Below are 21,310 nucleotides of genomic sequence, written 5' to 3'. Positions count from 1 at the left end.
TCTAATTTCTCTACCGAGATGGCCTCTCCAAACGGAGGTACAATTATCATTCTGCATCAGATCAAGTTGTGTCCATGTGTACTAGACAAGATCCATTGGCACTTATATAATCTCATCAATTAATCTAACACGATGAGCTGCTCGTACCCAAGGAATCTGGGGCATATGCCGTGTAGCCATGGCGCGTGATCTCCTCGTGGCCGCGGACCTGTACGACCTGGAGAGACTAAGGCTCATGTGCGAGAACATATTGTCTGAAAGCATCGATGTCGGCAATGTCATGGCGACGCTCATGCTGGTGCACGGCCGGCACGATTGTTGGCAGCTCGAGGGCTCATGCGTCAAGTTCATGGCATCCGAACCTGACATGTACGATGTTGTGCAAGCCACAAAGAACTCAACAAATCATGCCCCTCTTTCATAAGCGAGATCATCAAAAAAGTTGCCGGCGACCATCTCCCCCGGGGCCCAACTGGGATGAGGTCCATGTTCGCAGATCGATTGACGGAGGACTCGGATCCGCTGCCGGCTATGCCGGAGAAGGCCGAAGATCGCCAGAAGTGAGCTTGAGGGCACAGGGGAGGGGAGGGGCCGGAGTGGTTAGGATTTGGTCGGGCAAGCAAATAGGGACAAATATATGTGAGGCCGAAGTAGGCTAGCGCGGGCCGGATAAGGTTGTCAAGATCGCGATTCCGTTGTATGATTCTATGACTTTACGATCCAAACTAACCCCTCTGATTCTACGATTTTGGTTTATAGAATCTACGTTTTTACGATCCTGAGAGTGAAGATTCTACGATTTGCGATCCTGCCATCGGAGCTCCGATCCAATTCAGAATCACGATTATGACAATCTTGCTGGATTTTTTTTTTTTGCTGGATATGAGGGGTAGCCCAAATGTTTAAGACCGGTTTGAGAAACAACTTAGATTAAGTTTTTTATTTGGATGGTCTGTTGTGTGTTTGAGGCGGGTACCCTCACTATCAGCGTTCATTTGGCTCAATGTGGCCACGTGCATGGTGCTCCACGTGCCACGGGTACTAGGTGTGTGCCGCCGTCTACGCGTGGCGTGGACCTACCTCTGTGTATATAAATTGCGCCAAGAACCAAAGCATCTGGTTTCTTCCATCCAGAGAGACCATCAGCGGCTAGCTTGACAGAATCCAGCGGCGGCGACGACGAATCCATGGCGGGGGACCACCGCCGTGACCGCGCCCAGCAGCAGCGGCCAGGCGTGCTCATGGTGGCGGCGCTCGCGGCTCTCGGCCTCCTCGCCCTCTCCGGCACGGCGCTGGCTGCCTCGGTCGCGGGGCTGGCCGTGGCAGCGCCGTTGCTCCTGCTCTGCAGCCCTGTGCTTGTCCCGGCGGCGCTGCTGGCCACTCTGACGGCCGGCGGCATGGCCACTTCAGGCTCACTGGCCGTCGGGGCGACGGCGCTGCTGTCACGCTTGGCGAGCGCGGTGAGGAGGGCGGCCGCAACCCCGCCGGACTACGTCGAGTTAGGGAAGCGGCGGGTGGCGGAGGTGGCCGGGGAGCAGACGGCGCACATCGACGCCGGGCCGGCGATCAATCCGGAGCAAGTGGCCCGCAGCCGCCGGCCGTACGGTGGCTCACACGCCCTGATCTCCTAGAATATACTGTATTATCTATCCTGTCTAGCTCCTCTAGTAGTAATATGAGTGCTTAATGTAGTAATATCCAACGATGTTCATGGAGCATATGAGATTATGCAATAAAATCTATCATCGTGATAATCCCTATATGAAAATCCATGTTTATTAAGTAATACCATATATAGTATGAAATTTACAGTCTCGTTCCACGGTGCCGATTAATTCACTGTACAAATAATCCTATATATATTGTACCAATGTACTATGTACTGCTTTCTTTCCTTTATTTCTGCAGCATGCAGACCACGCAGAGTCTTTTTTATCACTGTTCTTCACACCTCTGCTTGCTGATGTACCAGTTGTTCCTGTCAAGGAAACCACAAACCAGATAGATGTTCTTCAGCATATACGATACAAATGCCAGATAAATGGATATAGATTTCATTTCAAGCTTTGCCAAAATACTACTCTCTTTTTGCTATATATATACATACACAAACAGATCAGAAAAGAAGAAGATTTCTAGCTGAAAAGTACCTCGTTGACAAAGAAGGCGTGGAACCCGTAAGGAACCCGGTTCGGCAGCTCGACAACCGCCACCGGATCAGGAGACATGGTCTTGGCATCAATCACATTCACTTCAGATTTCCTGCATCCACAACACAAATTTTTAATATTTCTGTCTTTTGCAGCAGCAGCTTAGAGTGATGATGTATGTATAGGAAGGGAATGGAGGAGCACCCTGTGTTCTCATCGTGCACAAAGAATATCAGATAGCCATCGTCTTCTTCCCCAGAAACACCGGGCTCCTTGGGCACAAAGACAGCCTCTGAACCAAACCTACCAGGTCCCAGGTCATATATGCCCATCACATTCCCCCCAACTTCAAGCTGCTTCTTGCCGCTCTCTGGCTCGGCGTGCAGGTCAAATTTGATGATGCCAGTCACCTTTGCTATGCTGTCGAGTATCGTGCAGTACACGTACCTCTGCTTTCTGCGTTCGCTCAACAGAGTAACAGATCAGAGTACATAATAGAAATTCAGGAAGAATCATACTGTAAATGCAAGTTTTCTCAGGAGTTAAATACACGGTGCTTTATGACACGGGCATCATAGAAGAAAGGAAACTTATGTCGAAGCTCAATGCCTCAGATGAACTACCTGCCGGTATAGCTCTCGTTGACTCGAGGAAAGTCTACAGCAGAGACCGACAGTTGCTTCTGTGAAGCAGCGCCGGTTTTCATGTTGAATCTCATCTCATACCTATAGAAGATATAAAATTAGGCGCAAGCACTGGTGGGTTGCATGGAATTCAATGTAAAGGTTGAGGTCGCAGGTGTATATACAGCTCATTCCCGAAGTTCTCGAGCTTCTCGTTTTGGGTGCCGTTCACCTTGTCCAGATCTGGGTTCTCAAGGCGGCAGGTAATCAGAACAACTTCGTCGCCCTCTTCCCAGGCGTTAGCTGCGACAAGAGATGCTTCTTGTGATCAGTTTGCAAGATTAGCATGGAGTGAAAACCACTGATAATTGGATCGTGCGATGCATCGATTGGAACTACTACATGCTCTAACAAAGTAGCAAGAAATGGCATACCATTGTGGAAAATGAAGCAATTGGGGAGTTCAAACCATCTGATGGTTTTTTCATCCTTTTCATAACGCTGGAGTATGCCGAAACGACCTTTCTTTGTAGGGTCGAACTTGTAGATGAATTCACCATTCTTCACCATTTCCTTTATACAAGAATGCAGAACAATAAGACCAGATTGTGAAGAGGAGTATCCCTTATCAAGTGCTAATGCAAATGCATGACTATCCCATATGCATCTGTGTAGGGCGTCCTTCAACAGGATGAAAAGAAATGGTGCAGGAAAAAAAAGTACTGAAGGCATTTATCATTGAGGACACTGCCTGTCAATTGACGGCGTGCATAAAGCATCGCGTACCTTTGGTCGAAACAACAAAGGCAGGTCCATAAATATGGAATAGTTCTCTGTGATTGCAAAGTCATGCATCATTACAGACTCTGGTATTGTTATTGGCACAGGATCAAGCATAACTCCATCCTTGGTGATGACCCGGTATGTACAATAAGGAGGTTCATGCGAGTACCCAAAGGTGAACATTTCATCTGAAAGAAGGATAAACTACATCATTTAGCATGATTTTTGTCCTAAAAGAAAGTAAAAATAGTACGATGTCACCGTAGTGTACCTGTAAATGGATCAACCTTGGGATGAGCAGTGAAAGAATGTTTCAACCTCTTGTCATAATCCAACAACCCAAGAGTTTGCAGGTCTCCATCTTCAAGGACCTTAACAACATCTGAAAAACGAAAATAGAAACTCATCTTCCACAGTTGCATAGTTATTGTGATGGATGTGGGATTTGTGGATGATAACAAGTTGCAACAAGATGTAATGTAGCGGCCAGCACAACCACAGTTAAGGCCCCCTATCTACAATGATATATGTACATGCATATAGAAAAAAAAATGTGCGGAACTTACAGGGTTTATCTGCTTCTGACAGGGCCAGTAGTTTGCCATGATGATATATAAGTGCGGTATTAGCTGGAAAAGAAGGGAACGGATCAACAATATCCCACTAAAATTAAATACCCATGAAAAATATGTAGATATACATCATTCAGTGACTGCATAAGGGAAAGAGGTACCTGTCCCAAATCCATAAGTAACATCCAGGATTTTCAGTTTTTTCCTAAGTGCTTGCATTTGAACCATAAACAATCCAAAAAAGCCCTTTAGATCTCCAATCTGTAAACATCAAGATAAAAACTCACACGTGTGCACAACGATTGCTTATATAGCCATCACTAAACCCACCAGAGGCAAGGAGAGTCAGGGTTTTAAATTGATACTTAGTAGCTTTATTAGCCTTGAATTGACAGATGGTATGACCTAAATATTATTCATGACAGTATCATGTATTGATGGCATCAGCCACAATAAACTAGGCCGACCTACCATAAGGTCGATGTAGCAGCTAAAAAGCTAAGATGACACGATAGAGACCTCTACGGAAATATGAATATATGACAAGTTGACAACTGACAAGATAAGCCATAAAAGAAGAGAACATTCATACTAATAAACTTATGTTCAAGCACAGGCAGCTTTGCAAGCACCACAAGTACACTACAGAAAATTATGGTGGGCATGAGATTAGTTATGTCATTAAGAACCAAGCTGATCAGAGAACTTCACCAAGGAAATATGGTGGATTAAAATATATGTATGTATGATATCTACTCCCTCTGTCCGAAAAAGCTTGTCCCTCAAATGGATGTATCTAGCACCAAGTTAGTGCTAGATACATCCATTTGATGGACAAGCTTGGGACAAGCTTTTCCGGACGGAGGGAGTATTAGATTCTTAATTACCAGAGTAAAAAAGTTAGTACCATGAATTAAGAAAAACAGAACATAGTTGGAGATGGAGACAATCAAGTGTTGCGCAATAGTTGAGTAACTGTTAAGAAGAATCACGTTTTTTATGGAACTTACCTTCATAAACTTTGCTCCACCAAAATATTCTTCTTGCTTGAGGCGAGAAGTCTTCACGTATCTTGATACATATGTAGCTTTGCCATCTTTAATACGCATTGCATGGATCATTCTGTAACAAACAATATAGAAGTTGGTGTATCCATAAAGCAAAAGTCTGAACCATAGATTAAGGCTGGATTTTATCGCAAAAAACATGAGCTGGAGTACTCAAAACTTGATGCCGAAACATTGAAATTTTGAAATCGTTGAATTTTGTCCATATTTCTAGAAAAGGTATCTCGTGTTTTTCATTTCCATTCCCACAAGAAAAAAAATACTATAATTCACATTTCGAACAGGCATGGATACAGCATCCATAGGATAACCTCCATTTATGTAAAATCTTTATGTGTAGCATGGGAAATGTGGGCATGAAACTGTGATGGTCCGGAAAATTGTACTGAAAACACGAAAAAATGAATGTGCAACTAGCTAGATCTGCAGTTTTCCAAACAGAAGAGATTGTATCACATACCCATCTCCATCAAACCTGCAAAAAAGAAAACACGAAAAAGAAATTAGAAATGTGATGCTCAATTATTGGATACTGTCACAATTAATATGTGTACATCAAAGCAGATATGGATAACTGTAGTCACACTGTTGAAGGAAGATAACAGCCCGTATTTAGGAACAGAAAGTGATGTTTAAGAATTGAGATTTTGCTAGGAACTGGTGTATGACCACAAATTGTCAGAAACAAGTATGAGTCAATACCAGTGATAGCCTGCAACAGGGACAAACTTCGGATTAGGCCCCACCCTGACAAACTCTCCATTCAAGCACTCCTGTGGACAAGAAAGAAAGAAAGAACACCATCAGGAAGATAATCTAGTGAGATGCATGGCTTCATAAGAAAAAGGGAAGTTCTTTAAGGAACTGTTGAATAACCAATTTCTCAAATAAAGCATATATCATTAGGTTATACTCCCTCTGTCCCATAATATAAGAGCGTTTTTGACACTACACTAGTGTTAAAAACGCTCTTATATTATGGGACGGAGGGAGTAGAAAATTGGCATAGAGGTTGTTCTTGGAGAATGTTAGTACTTCTAAAAGAAGTTTTGATCAAAAGGCCAGATGCCTTCTTGATGGAATTTTAGTGCTTCTAAAAGAAGTTTTCATCAAAAGGCCAGATCCTGGAGTACCAGACATAGGTTGAACAAGCCAGTGAAGATAAGGAGTAACGAAAAAGGTATGTTGGGCACAGTAAAAAAGTGCAAATATACTCCCAGACACGTTGTTAGCTAGGGTTTGGAGTCCCAACATATGCTTTGTTAGAGACAAAAATAGTCCCAACATATGAGGTAACGCAAGCTGCAACTTGAGCGAAATCTGGGCTTGGTTCACAACAAGAGACAAGAGTTCTGAGCAAAACCCATGCTAATCCTGGAAATGGTTGCATTGTATTTGTAACCAAGCAAAACCGATGTTAATCCTTGTAACGGTCGCACGTGACCACATTTCACATATCACTGTTATTTTTATTGTCTACCATGGTTTCAGAGACGCAAACGGTAAAAGGAAGAACAACAGTGGGAATGATACAAGCAAACTGGAGAAGAGAAGGATAGGGATGAAAGATGAGTAGGATAACTAGTTTTGTCCAGTGAGTATAACACCAAGGATTTTTGACATCCAGGAAAGGATCAATTCAAGTTACTCCTCTCCAGGGCAAGACAAACTGAAGCTTTTAGAGGGCAATGCTTGCTGGGTGTTATATACTTATATGAACAAGGTGCGGAGCATTGATTTCAGGTGTTCTCTGGGTTGACTCCAGAGCATTTCTTAATTAATTACAAGTATGGATACAACTATTTCATGATGTGGAAGCAGGGCTATGCCTTTCGTCTTAAAAAAAAACTACTTCTCATAGTTGACTAACGATGTAGTAGTACAAGCAGTCTCAAGTCGTCCTCCGAGGAGTCGGAGTTCAATCGATTCTGAATCCAAAAGCCGACAAAGACCTACGGGAGGGGATCTACGGGAGTAGTAATTTTCAATCATCTGAAAGAAGGGATTTTTCTTTCACGTCGTAGTAACTAACAGAGGGGATCTTGAATTTTGACGGCGGGCAAGAAGCAATCTGGAACTATTAGTAGATAGAAACACTCATGTACGCAGTGGGGAAGAAGGGTTGAAGAGAGGGAGGGGGTGCGATTGCTGACCGGGAGGTGGCCGCGGACGGGGAGGCCGGCGGCGGGCGGGGTCTCGTCGCGGACGGGGGCGAAGTTGCCGGAGAGCCAGTGGAGCGGCTTGGCCTTGTCGTGGCCGAGGCGGACGGCGAGGCGCTCCAGCAGGTCCACCGCCCAGGACGCCACGCCCTTGCTCGGCCGCGGCGCCGGCACCACCACCGCCCCCTCCTTCTTCAGGGCGTCCTCCGCCGCGGCCACCGCTTCTCCCATGGTGACTACTGCTGGCCACTGACGGGTCGGTGTGGGTGGGTTGGTGAAAGAAGAGGAGGAGGAGGAGGCCGGAGATGATGCTCAGCGCATTGTTCCCTGGGCGCCGGCTCGGCGGGGGTTTGGTTTGTAGCCAGCCACGCGAGCGGAGGAGAGAGGGACGTCAATGGCGCTAGCGACAGCCGGCCATCGATTAGTCAGTGGCGTGGTGGTGGTGCGCCATTGGCCGCGTCGCTCGCTCTGGATTTCGTCGTCCGAACAAAAATCCAAATCAATCGAGTGATAATGCTCGGTCGCAGGTTCCACACGATTTTTCTACCATATCGTGTGCGTGACATGACCTCACCTGGTACGATCCGTGCCTTGCTTAAGCAAGCAAAAAAATAAATATATACAACTAAACTCTTATTTTTTTAAAAAAATTCCAATCTATCCATCTTCCATCATGGCAGTGCAAAGAAGGTAATAAAAATTACAATCAGGTATGTGGACTACCTAGCAGTCACTACAAGCACTGGAGCGTTCCGAAGGCGCGCCGCTGTCGTCGCCCCTTCCCTCGCCGGAGCTGGGGGCAAACCATGTTATAGTAGACAATCGGGAAGTCGTTGTACTAAGGGCCCATAGGACCAACGCACCAGAGCAGCAATCATCGCCGGTGAATGAAGTCATAGATCGGAAGGATCAAACCTGTAAACACCCAAACGAAGACCGGATCCAAATAAATCCACCGAAGACCATCACCGACCGAACCCTGCGAGATTCAATGAAGACACACCTCCACACACCCTCCGACGAAGCTAGACACACCATCAGGACAGGGATAGAACGTGAGAGACATTATTCCTACTGAGGGACATCGCTGCTGCCACACTGCCCCAACCAAGACGCTTAACCTAGAAACGAGAACGGGGTCCCTCCCGATGGCAGGGGCTGAGGTCCTCCGCACATCCATAGCCCAAAGGCCATCGGAGATGAGGTAGACCGGCGCCGGTGCTGACGGGAGGAGGAGGATAGTCCGGGGTGTTTTCTTGTGGTCTGTACAATTAAACTCGTCATGTAATCCATTCTCAAAGCTAAACTTATTTTTTCAAAGACTTTAAAGATTACATTAGCTTTAAAATTCAGAAGATGGAAATAGTAATTTGTGCTATTGGGGAAAAGAAAAATAAATATTACCCTTTTTTGCGAGGAAAACTTTCAATCTATTGATCAACTGTCAAGGTAGTACAAAGAACACTAGAAGTAAAAAAAAATCAGGTCCGTAGACCACCTAGGGACGACTACAAGCATTGGAGCGAGCCAAAGGCGCACCGCCGTCATCGCCCCTCCCTCATCGGAGTTGGGCAAACCTTGTTGTAGTAGACAGTCGGAAAGTCGTCGTGCTAAGGCTTTATAGGACCAGCGCACCAGAACAGCAACCGCTGCCGATGAAGAGAAGCGTAGATGAGAAGGATCCAATTTGTAGACACACGAACACAGACGAACGAAGACCGGATTCACGTGGATCCAATGGAGACAAATGCCGACCGAATCCCACGAGATTCGTCGCAGAGCAATCTCCCATGTCCACACTCGACTACAGTTGCATGTCCACTGACCGTTGGCTGTGCACAACTATACTTACGTATTTTATTTGTTTTCAACCTCAACTGAAAAATCGTCAAATGTATATGTATAGAAATCATGAATCAAGAAAAAAAAGATGAAGAAAATATCAAAAAGGGAAACACATATGAAAAAGAATAAATATGCCGACACCACTCGACTTCGACTTTGTTAGGTCTAAGTCAACTGAGATTTGGCCACACTCATATGAGAATTCTACTGAACTCGTCTGACACACTTAACTTAGGCATGCATTCTCCCCAAAAAGTGTTGTCCGGCTTCTCTTCAGGCATCTGCAGCTCTGTCCAATCGTTGATGAAGTCCACTAGTACTTGAGACTTGATAGCAGTGCGTGGCACAAACTTTAAACCATGAGGCCCAAGTTCAATGGCCCACTTGGCGACTCGTCCTATGGCTTCTCTATTTTGAATGATATCTCCTAAAGGAGCAGAACTTACCACAGTGACGGGATGACCCTGAAAATACTACTTAAGTTTCCGGCTTGCCATGAACACCCCATAAACGAGCTTCTGCCAGTATGGATATCTTTGCTTGGACTCAATAAGCACCTCACTGACGTAGTAAACCGACCGTTGAACCGGATATTCCTTACCCGCCTCCTTGCGCTCTACGACAATGGCCACACTGACGGCACGCGTGTTAGCAGCCACATATAACAATAATGGCTCCTTATCAATAGGAGCAGCAAGGACCTATGGCTCAGCGAGTTGTCTCTTCGAATCTTCAAAGGCTGCGTTAGCAGCATCACTCCAGACAAAGTCGTCTGTCTTTTTCATCATCTGATACAGCGGTATGGCCTTCTCACCTAACCGGCTTATGAACCGGCTTAAAGCAGCAATACGACCCGCCAAACGCTAAACATCATTGATACACGCCGGCTTAGCCAAAGAAGTGATTGCCTTGATCTTCTCCGGGTTAGCCTCGATGCCTCTGTTAGAAACCACAAAACCCAAAAGCTTGTCCGCTGGCACTCCAAAAACACACTTGGCCGGGTTAAGCATCATCTTGTAGACCCGGAGGTTAACAAAGGTTTCCTTCAGATCATCTATCAAAGTCTCCTTCTCTCTGGACTTCACCACAATGTCGTCCACATAAGCATGAACATTGCGCCCGATCTGACTGTGAAGAAAATTCTGCACACATCTCTGATAAGTCGCCTGGGTACTCTTAAGCCCAAAAGGCATAGACACATAGCAGAAGGCTCCAAACGGAGTAATTAAAGCCGTCTTCTCCTGGTCCTTAACTGACATCTTGATCTGATGATAACCAGAATAAGCATCCAAAAAACTCAAATGCTCACAACCCGTCGTAGCATCAATGATTTGATCAATACGAGGGAGAACGAAAGGATCAGCCGGACAAGCCTTATTTAAATCCGTGTAATCCACACACATACGCCAGGTGCCGTTCTTTTTAACCACGAGCACCGGGTTAGCCAACCACTTTGGATGGAAAACTTCAATAATGAACCTGGCCGCCAAGAGCCGGGCCACTTCCTCACCAATGGCCTTACGCCTCTCCTCATTGAACCGCCGAAGAAACTGCCTGACCGGCTTAAACTTTGGACGATATTAAGAGTGTGCTCAGCGAGTTCTGTCGGTACACCCGGCATGTCAGAAGGTTTCCATGCAAAGATGTCCCGGTTCTCACGGATAAACTCGATGAACGCGCTTTCCTATTTGGGATCCAGATTAGCACTGATACTGAACTGCTTAGATGAGTCACCTGGCACAAAATCAACAAGCTTGGTATCATCAGCTGACTTAAACTTCAGCACCGGCTCATGTTCTGTGGTTGGCTTCTTCAAAGACGTCATGTCCGCCGGGTCAACATTGTTCTTGTAGAATTTTAACTCCTCTGTTGCACAAACAGATTCAGCGTAAGCTGCGTTGCCTTCCTCACATTCCAAGGCTATCTTTCGACTCCCATGCACTGTGATGGTGCCCTTATGACCCGGCATCTTGAGCTGCAGATAAACATAACATGGCCATGCCATGAAGTTGGCGTAAGCCGGCCGTCCAAACAGGGCGTGACATGGGCTCTTGATTTTGACCACCTCAAAGGTTAACTTTTCAGCCCTAGAGTCATGCTCATCTCCAAAGGCTACTTCTAGTTCAATCTTACCCACTGAGTACGCCGACTTACCAGGCACCACTCCATGGAAAACAGTATTGGACGTCTTAAGATTTTTATCGGTCAACCCCATGCGACGGAAGGTCTCATAATAGAGGATGTTGATGCTACTGCCTCCGTCCATGAGCACTTTAGTGAATTTATATCCACCAACCTGAGGTGCCACTACCAAGGCCAAGTGACCCGGATTATCAACCCGGGAAGGGTGACCTTCCCTACTCCACAGAATAGGCTGCTCAGACCATCTTAAATAACGAGGAACCGCCGGCTCAACAGCGTTCACAGCCCTCTTATGAAGCTTCTGGTCTCGTTTGCACAAACTGGTGGTGAACACATGATACTGTCCACTATTCAACTGCTTTGGATTGCTCTGATATCCAGACTACTGCTGCTGCTGACCTCCTGAAGGAAATATGCCCTAGAGGCAATAATAAAGTATTATATTTTTCCTTATATCATGATAAATGTTTATTATTCATGCTAGAATTGTATTAACCGGAAAAAATAATACATGTGTGAATACATAGACAAACAGAGTGTCACTAGTATGCCTCTACTTGACTAGCTCGTTAATCAAAGATGGTTATGTTTCCTAGCCATAGACATGAGTTGTCATTTGATTAACGGGATCACCTCATTAGGAGAATGACGTGATTGACATGACCCATTACGTTAGCTTAGCACCCGATCGTTTAGTATGTTGCTATTGCTTTCTTCATGACTTATACATGTTCCTATGACTATGAGATTATGCAACTCCCGTTTACCGGAGGAACACTTTGTGTGCTACCAAACGTCACAACGTAACTGGGTGATTATAAAGGTGCTCTACAGGTGTCTCCAAAGGTACTTGTTGGGTTGGCGTATTTCGAGATTAGGATTTGTCACTCCGATTGTCGGAGAGGTATCTCTGGGCCCACTCGGTAATGCACATCACTATAAGCCTTGCAAGCATTGTGACTAATGAGTTAGTTACGGGATGATGTATTACGGAACGAGTAAAGAGACTTGCCGGTAACGAGATTGAACTAGGTATCGAGATACCGACGATCGAATCTCGGGCAAGTAACATACCGATGACAAAGGGAACAACGTATGTTGTTATGCGGTCTGACCGATAAAGATCTTCATAGAATATGTGGGAGCCAATATGGGCATCCAGGTCCCGCTATTGGTTATTGACCGGAGAGGTGTCTCGGTCATGTCTACATAGTTCTCGAACCCGAAGGGTCCGCACGCTTAACGTTACGATGACAGTTTTATTGAGTTTTGATGTACCGAAGGAGTTCGGAGTCCCGGATGAGATCGGGGACATGACGAGGAGTCTCGAAATGGCCGAGACGTAAAGATCGATATATTGGACGACTATATTCGGACTTCGGAAAGGTTCCGAGTGATTCGGGTATTTTTCGGAGTACCGGAGAGTTACGGGAATTCGTATTGGGCCTTAATGGGCCATACGGGAAAGGAGTGAAAGACCCCAAAGGGTGGCCGCACCCCTCCCCATGGGCTAGTCCGAATTGGACTAGGGAGGGGGGGCGCCCCCTTCCTTCTTTCTCCTTCCCCCTTCCCTTCTCCTACTCCCACAAGGAAAGGAGGAGTCCTACTCCCGGTGGGAGTAGGACTCCCCCCTTTGGCGCGCCTCTTCCCTTGGCCGGCTGCCTCCTCCTTGCTCCTTTATATACGGGGGCAGGGGGGCACCCCATAGACACAACAATTGATCCTTGAGATCTCTTAGCCGTGTGCGGTGCCCCCCTCCACCAAATTACACCTCGATAATACCGTTGCGGAGCTTAGGCGAAGCCCTGCGTCGGTGGAACATCATCATCGTCACCACGCCGTCGTGCTGACGAAACTCTCCCTCAACACTCGGCTGGATCGGAGTTCGAGGGACGTCATCGAGCTGAACGTGTGTAGAACTCGGAGGTGCCGTACGTTCGGTACTTGATCGGTCGGATCGTGAAGACGTACGACTACATCAACCGCGTTGTGATAACGCTTCCGCTGTCGGTCTACGAGGGTACGTGGACAACACTCTCCCCTCTCGTTGCTATGCATCACCATGATCTTGCGTGTGCGTAGGATTTTTTTTTTGAAATTACTACGTTCCCCAACACCTCCCTGGCCGGATTGCTGATTATAGCCACCTTGGTTTCCTTGAGAGCCTTGAAAGTTGGAATTTGGACCACCGCCCGGGCCATGAAAACCGCCGCCACCTGAGTCGCCGCCCGACCCATGGTTGTTGTCGAACATGTTAGAGTCCTTGAAAGCCTTCATGATCGTACATTCCTTCCATAGGTGAGTGGCCGGCTTTTCGCGAGTACCGTGCCTTGGACAGGGTTCATTTAGCAACTGCTCAAGAGTGGGACCTGATCCGCCGGACTGAGGTGGTGGTCTCCCCTTACGTCGTTGATTGTTGCCCTGCGCATTAGTGTTAGCCACAAACTCCAAGCTACCGTCAGCCTTACGTTTATTATTGCCTCCTTGATTCGCCGGGTTATGCTGGTGACCCTTGGCGTTGCCGTTTTTCTTTCCCTTCCCTGTCTTCTCATCATCAGACTCGGGATCCTTGGTACTATCAGAGTCGGCGTACTTGACTAGAGCGGCCATTAGCTGGCCCATGTCATTACAATCGCGCTTGAGCCGCCCCAGCTTCTGTTTCAGAGGCGTAAAACGGCAATTTTTCTCCAACATTAAGACTGCAGAACCGGCATCCATCTTATCAGATGAATGTATTATGGCTTTGACCTGGCGCACCCAATGGGTTGTGGACTCACCCTCCTCTTGCTTGCAATTAGTCAGATCCACAATGGACATGGGCTGCTTGCAGGTGTCTTTGAAGTTCTGAATAAATTGGGCCTTTAATTTTGCCCATGAACCAATGGAGTTAGGTGGCAGCCCCTTTAGCCAAGTGCGGGCCATTCCATCCAACATCATGGTGAAGTACTTGGCCATTGCAGCATCACTGACCTCCAGTAGTTCCATGGCCATCTCATAACTTTCAATCCATGCCCCGGGCTGTAAATTGGCCATGTAATTAGGCACCTTTCGAGGGCCCTTGAAACCTTGGGCAAACGCTCATTACGCAGAGCCGGCACCAAGCAAGGGACACCTCTAGTCCTCGTGGTCACGCCTGCCTCAATAGAAGTCATCGGATAAACCGGAAAAGGCGGGTAAGCTGCCCACTGAGCCGCCTTCTCAGCCGCCCACTGAGCCGCCCGCTCAGCCTCTTGGCATATCCTGTCCTGATCAACCAAGTTAAGAGCTCCATCACGCGCCGGGTCATGCCCGCGCGGCTGGTCACGGCGCCGAGCGTTGCTTGAAACGGTCGCTGAATCTATATGCCTGCTATAACTTGGGCTCCGGCTCGGGCGAGGGGTTGAGTGAATCCTGTCTCGACTATAAGAGTATGCCTCCTGCTGTGCCAGAGCCGTCTGAAGAAGTTCTCTGACCCTTCGTGTTTCAATCGCTGCCGGAGAGTCGCCCTCCACTGGGAGAGCCACCAATCATGCCTCCGCAGCGATCATGTTCTCCAAAGGGTTAGAATAATGACCCGATGGTGTTGGTACATAATGAGGTGGAGCAGTATTCATACGAGGAGGTTCCATCACCCGTGGTTGAACCGGCGTCCCAGCCCCGGGTGTTGCAACCCGGTTTACCTCCGCGGGTTACTGGGGCCTGCACCGGGTGTGCGGAAGAGGTTTCTAGGATCATAAGTCGGAGGCAGACGGGATTGAACCTTCTGGTGCCTTCTCCTCATGACCTCATTTGAAGCATTCAGATCCATCGTAAGCTGGAAAGCCTCTGATTGAATCTGCTGTGCTCGAGCATCCAAAGCCGCCCGCTCTGTGGCTAGCCTGACGTCCTCCGCTGCTAGGTTTTCTTTGGCTTGTGCTACCTCCTCACGTAACCGTGCCACTTCTGCATCATGTTGAGCCTGATCCGCCGGATTAACCACGGTAGTTAACAGGGCTGTCAACTTATCTATGAGATCCGTCAGCACCTGAGCCGGCGGGCGCGCAGGGCCTCCTGCCCCGGCTGCCGCTGACCCGGAGGTTATCACTGCCGCAGCCGTAGAGTTTTGAACGAGTTGCGTGCCAGCCATGAAGATCCCCACTCTGCTTGGCGGTTCAAAGGGGTCCGGAATACTGCTGCCATCGAAACAGCCCCCAAGCCCGCCGTCTTGCAATTGATACAATGAATCCGTCTCACCCGTGGACGACTCACCATCAGAGTAGATGGTGCTACCTCTTGAGCACTGCGTTGGTTTTCCCTTGAAGAGGAAAGGGTGACACAGCAAAGTAGCGTAAGTATTTCCCTCAGTTTTTGAGAACCAAGGTATCAATCCAGTAGGAGGCTACGCGCGAGTCCCTTGCACCTACACAAAACAAATAAATCCTCGCAACCAACGCGATAAGGGGTTGTCAATCCCTACACGGTCACTTATGAGACTGAGATCTGATAGATATGATAGGATAATATTTTTGGTATTTTTATGATAAAGATGCAAAGTAAAATAAAAGCAAAGTAAAAAGCAACGGAAATAACTAAGTGTTGGAAGATTAATATGATGAAGATAGACCCGGGGGCCATAGGTTTCACTAGTGGCTTCTCTCAAGAGCATAAGTATTTTACGGTGGGTGAACAAATTACTGTTGAGCAATTGACAGAATTGAGCATAGTTATGAGAATATCTAGGTATGATCATGTATATAGGCATCACGTCCAAGACAAGTAGACCGACTCCTGCCTGCATCTACTACTGTTACTCCACACATCGACCGCTATCCAGCATGCATCTAGAGTATTAAGTTCAATAGAACAGAGTAACGCCTTAAGCAAGATGACATGATGTAGAGGGATAAATTCATGCAATATGATAAAAACCCCATCTTGTTATCCTCGATGGCAACAATACAATACGTGCCTTGCTGCCCCTACTGTCACTGGGAAAGGACACCGCACGATTGAACCCAAAGCTAAGCACTTCTCCCATTGCAAGAAAGATCAATCTAGTAGGCCAAACTAAACTGATAATTCGAAGAGACTTGCAAAGATAACCAATCATACATAAAAGAATTCAGAGAAGATTCAAATATTGTTCATAGATAAACTTGATCATAAACCCACAATTCATCGGTCTCAACAAACACACCGCAAAAGAAGATTACATGGAATAGATCTCCACGAGATAGGGGGAGGACATTGTATTGAGATCCAAAAAGAGAGAGAAAGCCATCTAGCTAATAACTATGGACCCGAAGGTCTGAGGTAAACTACTCACACTTCATCGGAGGGGCTATGGTGTTGATGTAGAAGCCCTCCGTGATCGATGCCCCTTCCGGCGGAGCTCCGGAACAGGCCCCAAGATGGGATCTCGTGGGTACAGAAGGTTGCGGCGGTGGAATTAGGGTTTTGGCTCCGTCTCTGATCGTTTGGGGGTACGTAGGTATATATAGGAGGAAGAAGTACGTCGGTGGAGCAACAGGGGGCCCACGAGGGTGGAAGGCGCGCCTGGGGGGGGGGGGGTAGGCGCGCCCCCTACCTCGTGGCTTCCCTGTTGGTTGCTTGACGTAGGGTCCAAGTCTCCTGGATCTTGTTCGTTCCAAAAATCACGTTCCCGAAGGTTTCATTCTGTTTGGACTCCGTTTGATATTCTTTTTCTGCGAAACTCTGAAATAGGCAAAAAACAGCAATTCTGGGCTGGGCCTCCGGTTAATAGGTTAGTCCCAAAAATAATATAAAAGTGAATAATAAAGCCCAATAATGTCCAAAACATAAGATAATATAGCATGGAGCAATCAAAAATTATAGATACATTGGAGACGTATCAGATGGCCGTCTCACCGTTAGACGCTGATCCTTCAAAAAATTCCCCTCCATGGATGCATCCCACGAAGGCATGCTTCATGGCCGGCTGAGCCCGGGCGGGTCTCGCACGCTGATCCGTTTCGACGATGTCGGTGCAGATGTCCGGCTCAGGGCCTGGCTCGCCGATGAAGACGTGGATTCCGCCGAAGGGGACCCGGTACCCGTACTCAATTGAGCCGGCGTCGGGGCCCCAGCTTGCGTCATCGATGTAGAGCTTGCCGCGACGGCTCTTGGTCATCTGGCCCACAGCGTATCCCTTGAGCCCTTCAAAGTTGCCCTTCAAGAACTCAAATCCACCGTGCGTAGGCCCCACGGTGGGCGCCAACTGTCGTGGAATTGTCACGGCAGATGTCCTAATGAAAGGACTTCGTCGTGGAGCCCTCGCAACTAGGAAGCTTAAAGGGGTTAAAACGGGACAAAGGACACGAGGGTTTATACTGGTTCGGCCCCTTGCGGTGAAGGTAAAGGCCTAATCCAGTTTGAGGTGGTATTGCTTATGTTTCGATTACTAGGGAGCGAATCTGCTTGACCTAGCTTTCGATCTGTTGTTACTTGCCCTGAACCGCCGCCGAGTCGTCGCTTTATATATGGAGGCCGACGCCCCGCGGCTCACAGAATCCCGACCGGCTCATAAACAGTGTCCGGCTCGGTCTCTAACTATCCCTGCCTTACAATACAAGTTATGTACATATGGCGGTTTATCTCTACGGGCCTTAAGTCGCCTTTGGGCTTTGGGCCCTTATCTGAACCACCATCTTCCAGAGCTGTCTTGGGCTTCATGAATCGCCATAGGTATAACCCGGCCCCTCCTGGACGGGTCATACCTAATAGTTATATCCCCAACAAGCGCATAAACTAGGGTTTAAGGTTCTGTCACTCTAGCAACCCATCATCTAATTACTACTCCACAATGCATTCCCTTACGCCCAAAGATGGTGAAGTGTAATGTAGTCGACGTTCACATAACACCACTAAGAGAATCACAACATACACATCATCAAAATATTGAACGAATACCAAATTCACGTGATTACTTATGACAACACTTCTCCCGTGTCATCGGGAACAAAAGCAACTACTCACAAATCATATTAATGTTCAAGATCAGAGGGGTATTGAATAGCATCATGGATCTGAACATATAATCTTCCACCAAATAAACAAACTAGTATCAACTGCAAGATGTAATCAACACTACTATCAACCCACAGGTACCAATCTGAGCTTTTGATACAAAGATTGAATACAAGAGATGAACTAGGGTTTGAAATGAGATGGTGCTGGTGAAGATGTTGATGAAGATTGGTTCTCCCACGATGGGAGGGTTGTTGGTGATGACGATGGCTTCAATTTCCTCCTCCCAGAGGGATGTTTCCTTGTAAAAATGCTCCCGCCCAGGTTCCGCCTCGAGACGGCGGCGGTTCGTCCCGAAAGCTCTCTCTTGAATTTTCTTTCTAGGGCAAATGGGGTTATATACCAGAAGATGGGCCCTTGAGGCCTGCCAGGCTCACCACAAGCTCAAGGGGCGCACCCAGGGGGTAGGGCGCGCCCCCAGGCTTGTGGCTGCCTGGTGGGTCCCCCTCTGGTATTTCTTTCGCTAACATTTTTAATATATTCTAAAATAATTCACCGTCAATTTTGAGCTGATTTGGAGATGTTCAGAAAAGTTGCCTCCGATATAGCCCTCTCCGGTCCAGAATTCCAGCCGCCGACGATCTCCCTCTTCATATAATTCTTGAAAATAAGAAAGAAAAGGAATAATAATTGTATTATAAAGTGAAATAATAGTCCATAATGCAATAAATATCAACATGAAAACATGATGCAAAATGAACATATCACTAGCCCTCCCACACCACGAGCAAGCCCCACATGATTGGCAAGGTAGCCTAGGCACCGCGTCGCCCTGGATCAGCAATGAGCCTCCATGCAGGGTCGCCGGTCCGTGCCGGTCACCACCGCGCCAGGGAGAGAGAGGGCCCCACCGCCACCAGCACCGACCGGGCTTTGCCAAACGGAAAGAGGAAGGAGGGGGGGGGGGGTAAGAGAAGGGCGGCGGCCCCTCGGTCCTTCATAGGGGTTTTGAATCTAGAGTTAGCGCGTGGCTCCATATATGATATTAAAAATAGCACGACCCACAAACAGATGGTCAGTATCTTCCGTTGCAAAGAACCCAGAGCTGCCTTAGCTAAACGATTTTTTTTCTTAGCAGCTAGCCACATGAACAAGAGGGCCCATGTCTTCCAGAAGGCATTGTCTGAAATACAAACTGGCACCCTGTCAAAGAAAATAAATATATGAATGGTTGTAATGGTACAATCGAATACTCTGAAAAGTTTTTTTATTTTCTTTTATGATTTTTTTTTGAAAAGGTTGTATGGTGATAGCGGTACAAGCGACATTTTTTTCTTCTTCTCAAAAAGAGGATAACCCCGGCCTTTGCATCGATCGCGACCAGTCTTTATTAATTATTCCGCAAAGCCATACAAAGTCTTATATCAGCGAGTCTCAAAGCCAACCTCCTTACTACAGTTGTCACTACTTTTATCAACGCGATAAAGGGGGTGCACATTCTCGGGCGCCTGCCAGACCTAACACCAACGCCAAACATCTAATACTGAAAGCCTCAATCAATCTAGCCTACAAACTGGCAGCTTGCATCGCATGCGCACGCTCTAAAAGACCATCGCCCCCGTCTTTCAAAGCCAACCTCCTGACTACAGTTGTCACTACTTTTATCAACGTGATAAAGGGGGTGCACATTCTCGGGCGCCTGCCAGACCTAACACCAACGCCAAACATCTAATACTGAAAGCCTCAATCAATCTAGCCTACAAACTGGCAGCTTGCACCGCATGCGCACGCTCTAAAAAACCATCGCCCCCGTCTTTCACGGAAGCATCTTCAGAACCACCGACGCCAGACAACGCCACCACCCACGCGCGTCCATCATTAGGCGTACATCGTCGAGACCCTGAGGCAGCATACCATCGAAGCGCCACATAAAACACCGCTCCGATGAACCTCCAAAAATGGCGCCCCAAAGAAGGAACGACACATTGGAGCCGCCATCACCCGATTAGTCGATCAATGGTTTTTCTCGAAGGAGCGGATTTCCTCAAAGGTAGCGGAAGGAGGAGGAAGCTTCACCTCGACGATGCCTTTAAGAAGGCCATCACGGCTCCAGCCACTGGCTAAAGACAAGATTTTTCATCCGGATCTGGCCCACGAGACCCGACCGACAACCAGTGCACCCTCCGCCTTCAAGCCCCATATCTGGCCGCCGCAGATCCTGCGACCTACAAGCCATGTGGTCAAGCGAACATTAACATTCACTAAAATTAAGTTCCTTGAGCCATGACGGAAATCGACGAGACGGCTCGTTGCTTTGTGAAAAGAAGTTCTTCATATACTACTACTACTTTTTATACGAAAGTGTAACTTCAGATCATGTTTTTACGGATACGTGAACTGTACCATGTGGACTTACACGTGAACATATGCACGTACACACACGACTAGAGACTAGAGACTGACTATTCCTTGGTCTTGAGCTTGGCGCCCCTTCTTCCCGCTCCGACCCATAAATACATGAAAAGGTTGTGGTATATATAAACGTTACTCATTCAAAAGAAACATTCTTTTGAGAATTTTTTGATCTATTCATCAAATGGGAACATTCTTTTTTGATCTATTCCTTGACTGGGAATTTTTTTTTCGTGAAAACTTCTGATCGATTTCTATACTGTCGAGTCTAGAAGTAAAAATACTGTCCAAGTCTAGAAGTAAAATCTACACATTCTCCTATTTCTATACTGTCAAGTCTAGAAGTAAAAATACTGTCAATCTAAAGGTAAAATTTTATAGAGCACCTAGCGAAGACCACAAACACGCGCCGCCGGCATCGCCCCTCTAAACAAATAGAGGTTCAAAAAGTCAATCCCATAAAACCAGCGCATCAGAAACAATCTTCACCTACGAAGATCACTCACCCAAAAGGAAACATTAACATCACCCAAATTGAGTTTCAATCTCCGCCTACGAAGAGAACTCACCCAAACTCACCCAGAAGGGAACATTAGCATTACCCAAATTGAG

The 21,310-nt window shown here is 47.1% G+C and overlaps 2 protein-coding genes across 2 annotated transcripts; one reads left to right on the top strand and one right to left on the bottom strand.

Moving 5' to 3' along the window:
• The first annotated feature begins 1,120 nt into the window (after positions 1-1,120).
• LOC123119012 (oleosin 18 kDa) lies at positions 1,121-1,760 on the top strand. The gene has a single exon (XM_044538649.1). It carries the CDS (start codon positions 1,188-1,190, stop codon positions 1,629-1,631), a length of 444 nt encoding a protein of 147 aa, XP_044394584.1. The 5' UTR covers positions 1,121-1,187; the 3' UTR covers positions 1,632-1,760.
• Positions 1,759-7,844, bottom strand: LOC123119011 (carotenoid 9,10(9',10')-cleavage dioxygenase). Its single transcript, XM_044538648.1, has 14 exons — positions 7,349-7,844; positions 5,898-5,968; positions 5,656-5,670; positions 5,139-5,250; positions 4,290-4,389; positions 4,123-4,185; positions 3,828-3,938; positions 3,560-3,744; positions 3,208-3,346; positions 2,959-3,076; positions 2,774-2,875; positions 2,355-2,606; positions 2,151-2,262; positions 1,759-1,978 (listed from the first exon to the last, which is right to left on the bottom strand). The coding sequence occupies exons 1-14, from the start codon at positions 7,583-7,585 to the stop codon at positions 1,946-1,948; spliced, it is 1,650 nt and encodes a 549-aa protein (XP_044394583.1). The 5' UTR covers positions 7,586-7,844; the 3' UTR covers positions 1,759-1,945.
• Between the last annotated feature and the right edge of the window lie 13,466 nt (positions 7,845-21,310).

Source organism: Triticum aestivum, chromosome 5D (assembly GCF_018294505.1).
Source record: "Triticum aestivum cultivar Chinese Spring chromosome 5D, IWGSC CS RefSeq v2.1, whole genome shotgun sequence".
Classification (NCBI taxonomy): Eukaryota; Viridiplantae; Streptophyta; class Magnoliopsida; order Poales; family Poaceae; genus Triticum; species Triticum aestivum.
This window is presented reverse-complemented; position numbering and strand designations above follow the sequence as displayed.

Bases quoted from the DNA above. Each gene is read 5' to 3' on its own strand.
- LOC123119012 (XM_044538649.1), top strand. From the start codon at position 1,188: ATGGCGGGGGACCACCGCCGTGACCGCGCCCAGCAGCAGCGGCCAGGC.
- LOC123119011 (XM_044538648.1), bottom strand. From the start codon at position 7,585: ATGGGAGAAGCGGTGGCCGCGGCGGAGGACGCCCTGAAGAAGGAGGGG. The intron at 5,969-7,348 runs GTCAGCAATCGC...TCTTGTCCACAG, and splicing joins CCGTCCGCGGCCACCTCCCG to GAGTGCTTGAATGGAGAGTT. The intron at 2,876-2,958 runs GTATATACACCT...TATCTTCTATAG, and splicing joins GAGAACTTCGGGAATGAGCT to GTATGAGATGAGATTCAACA.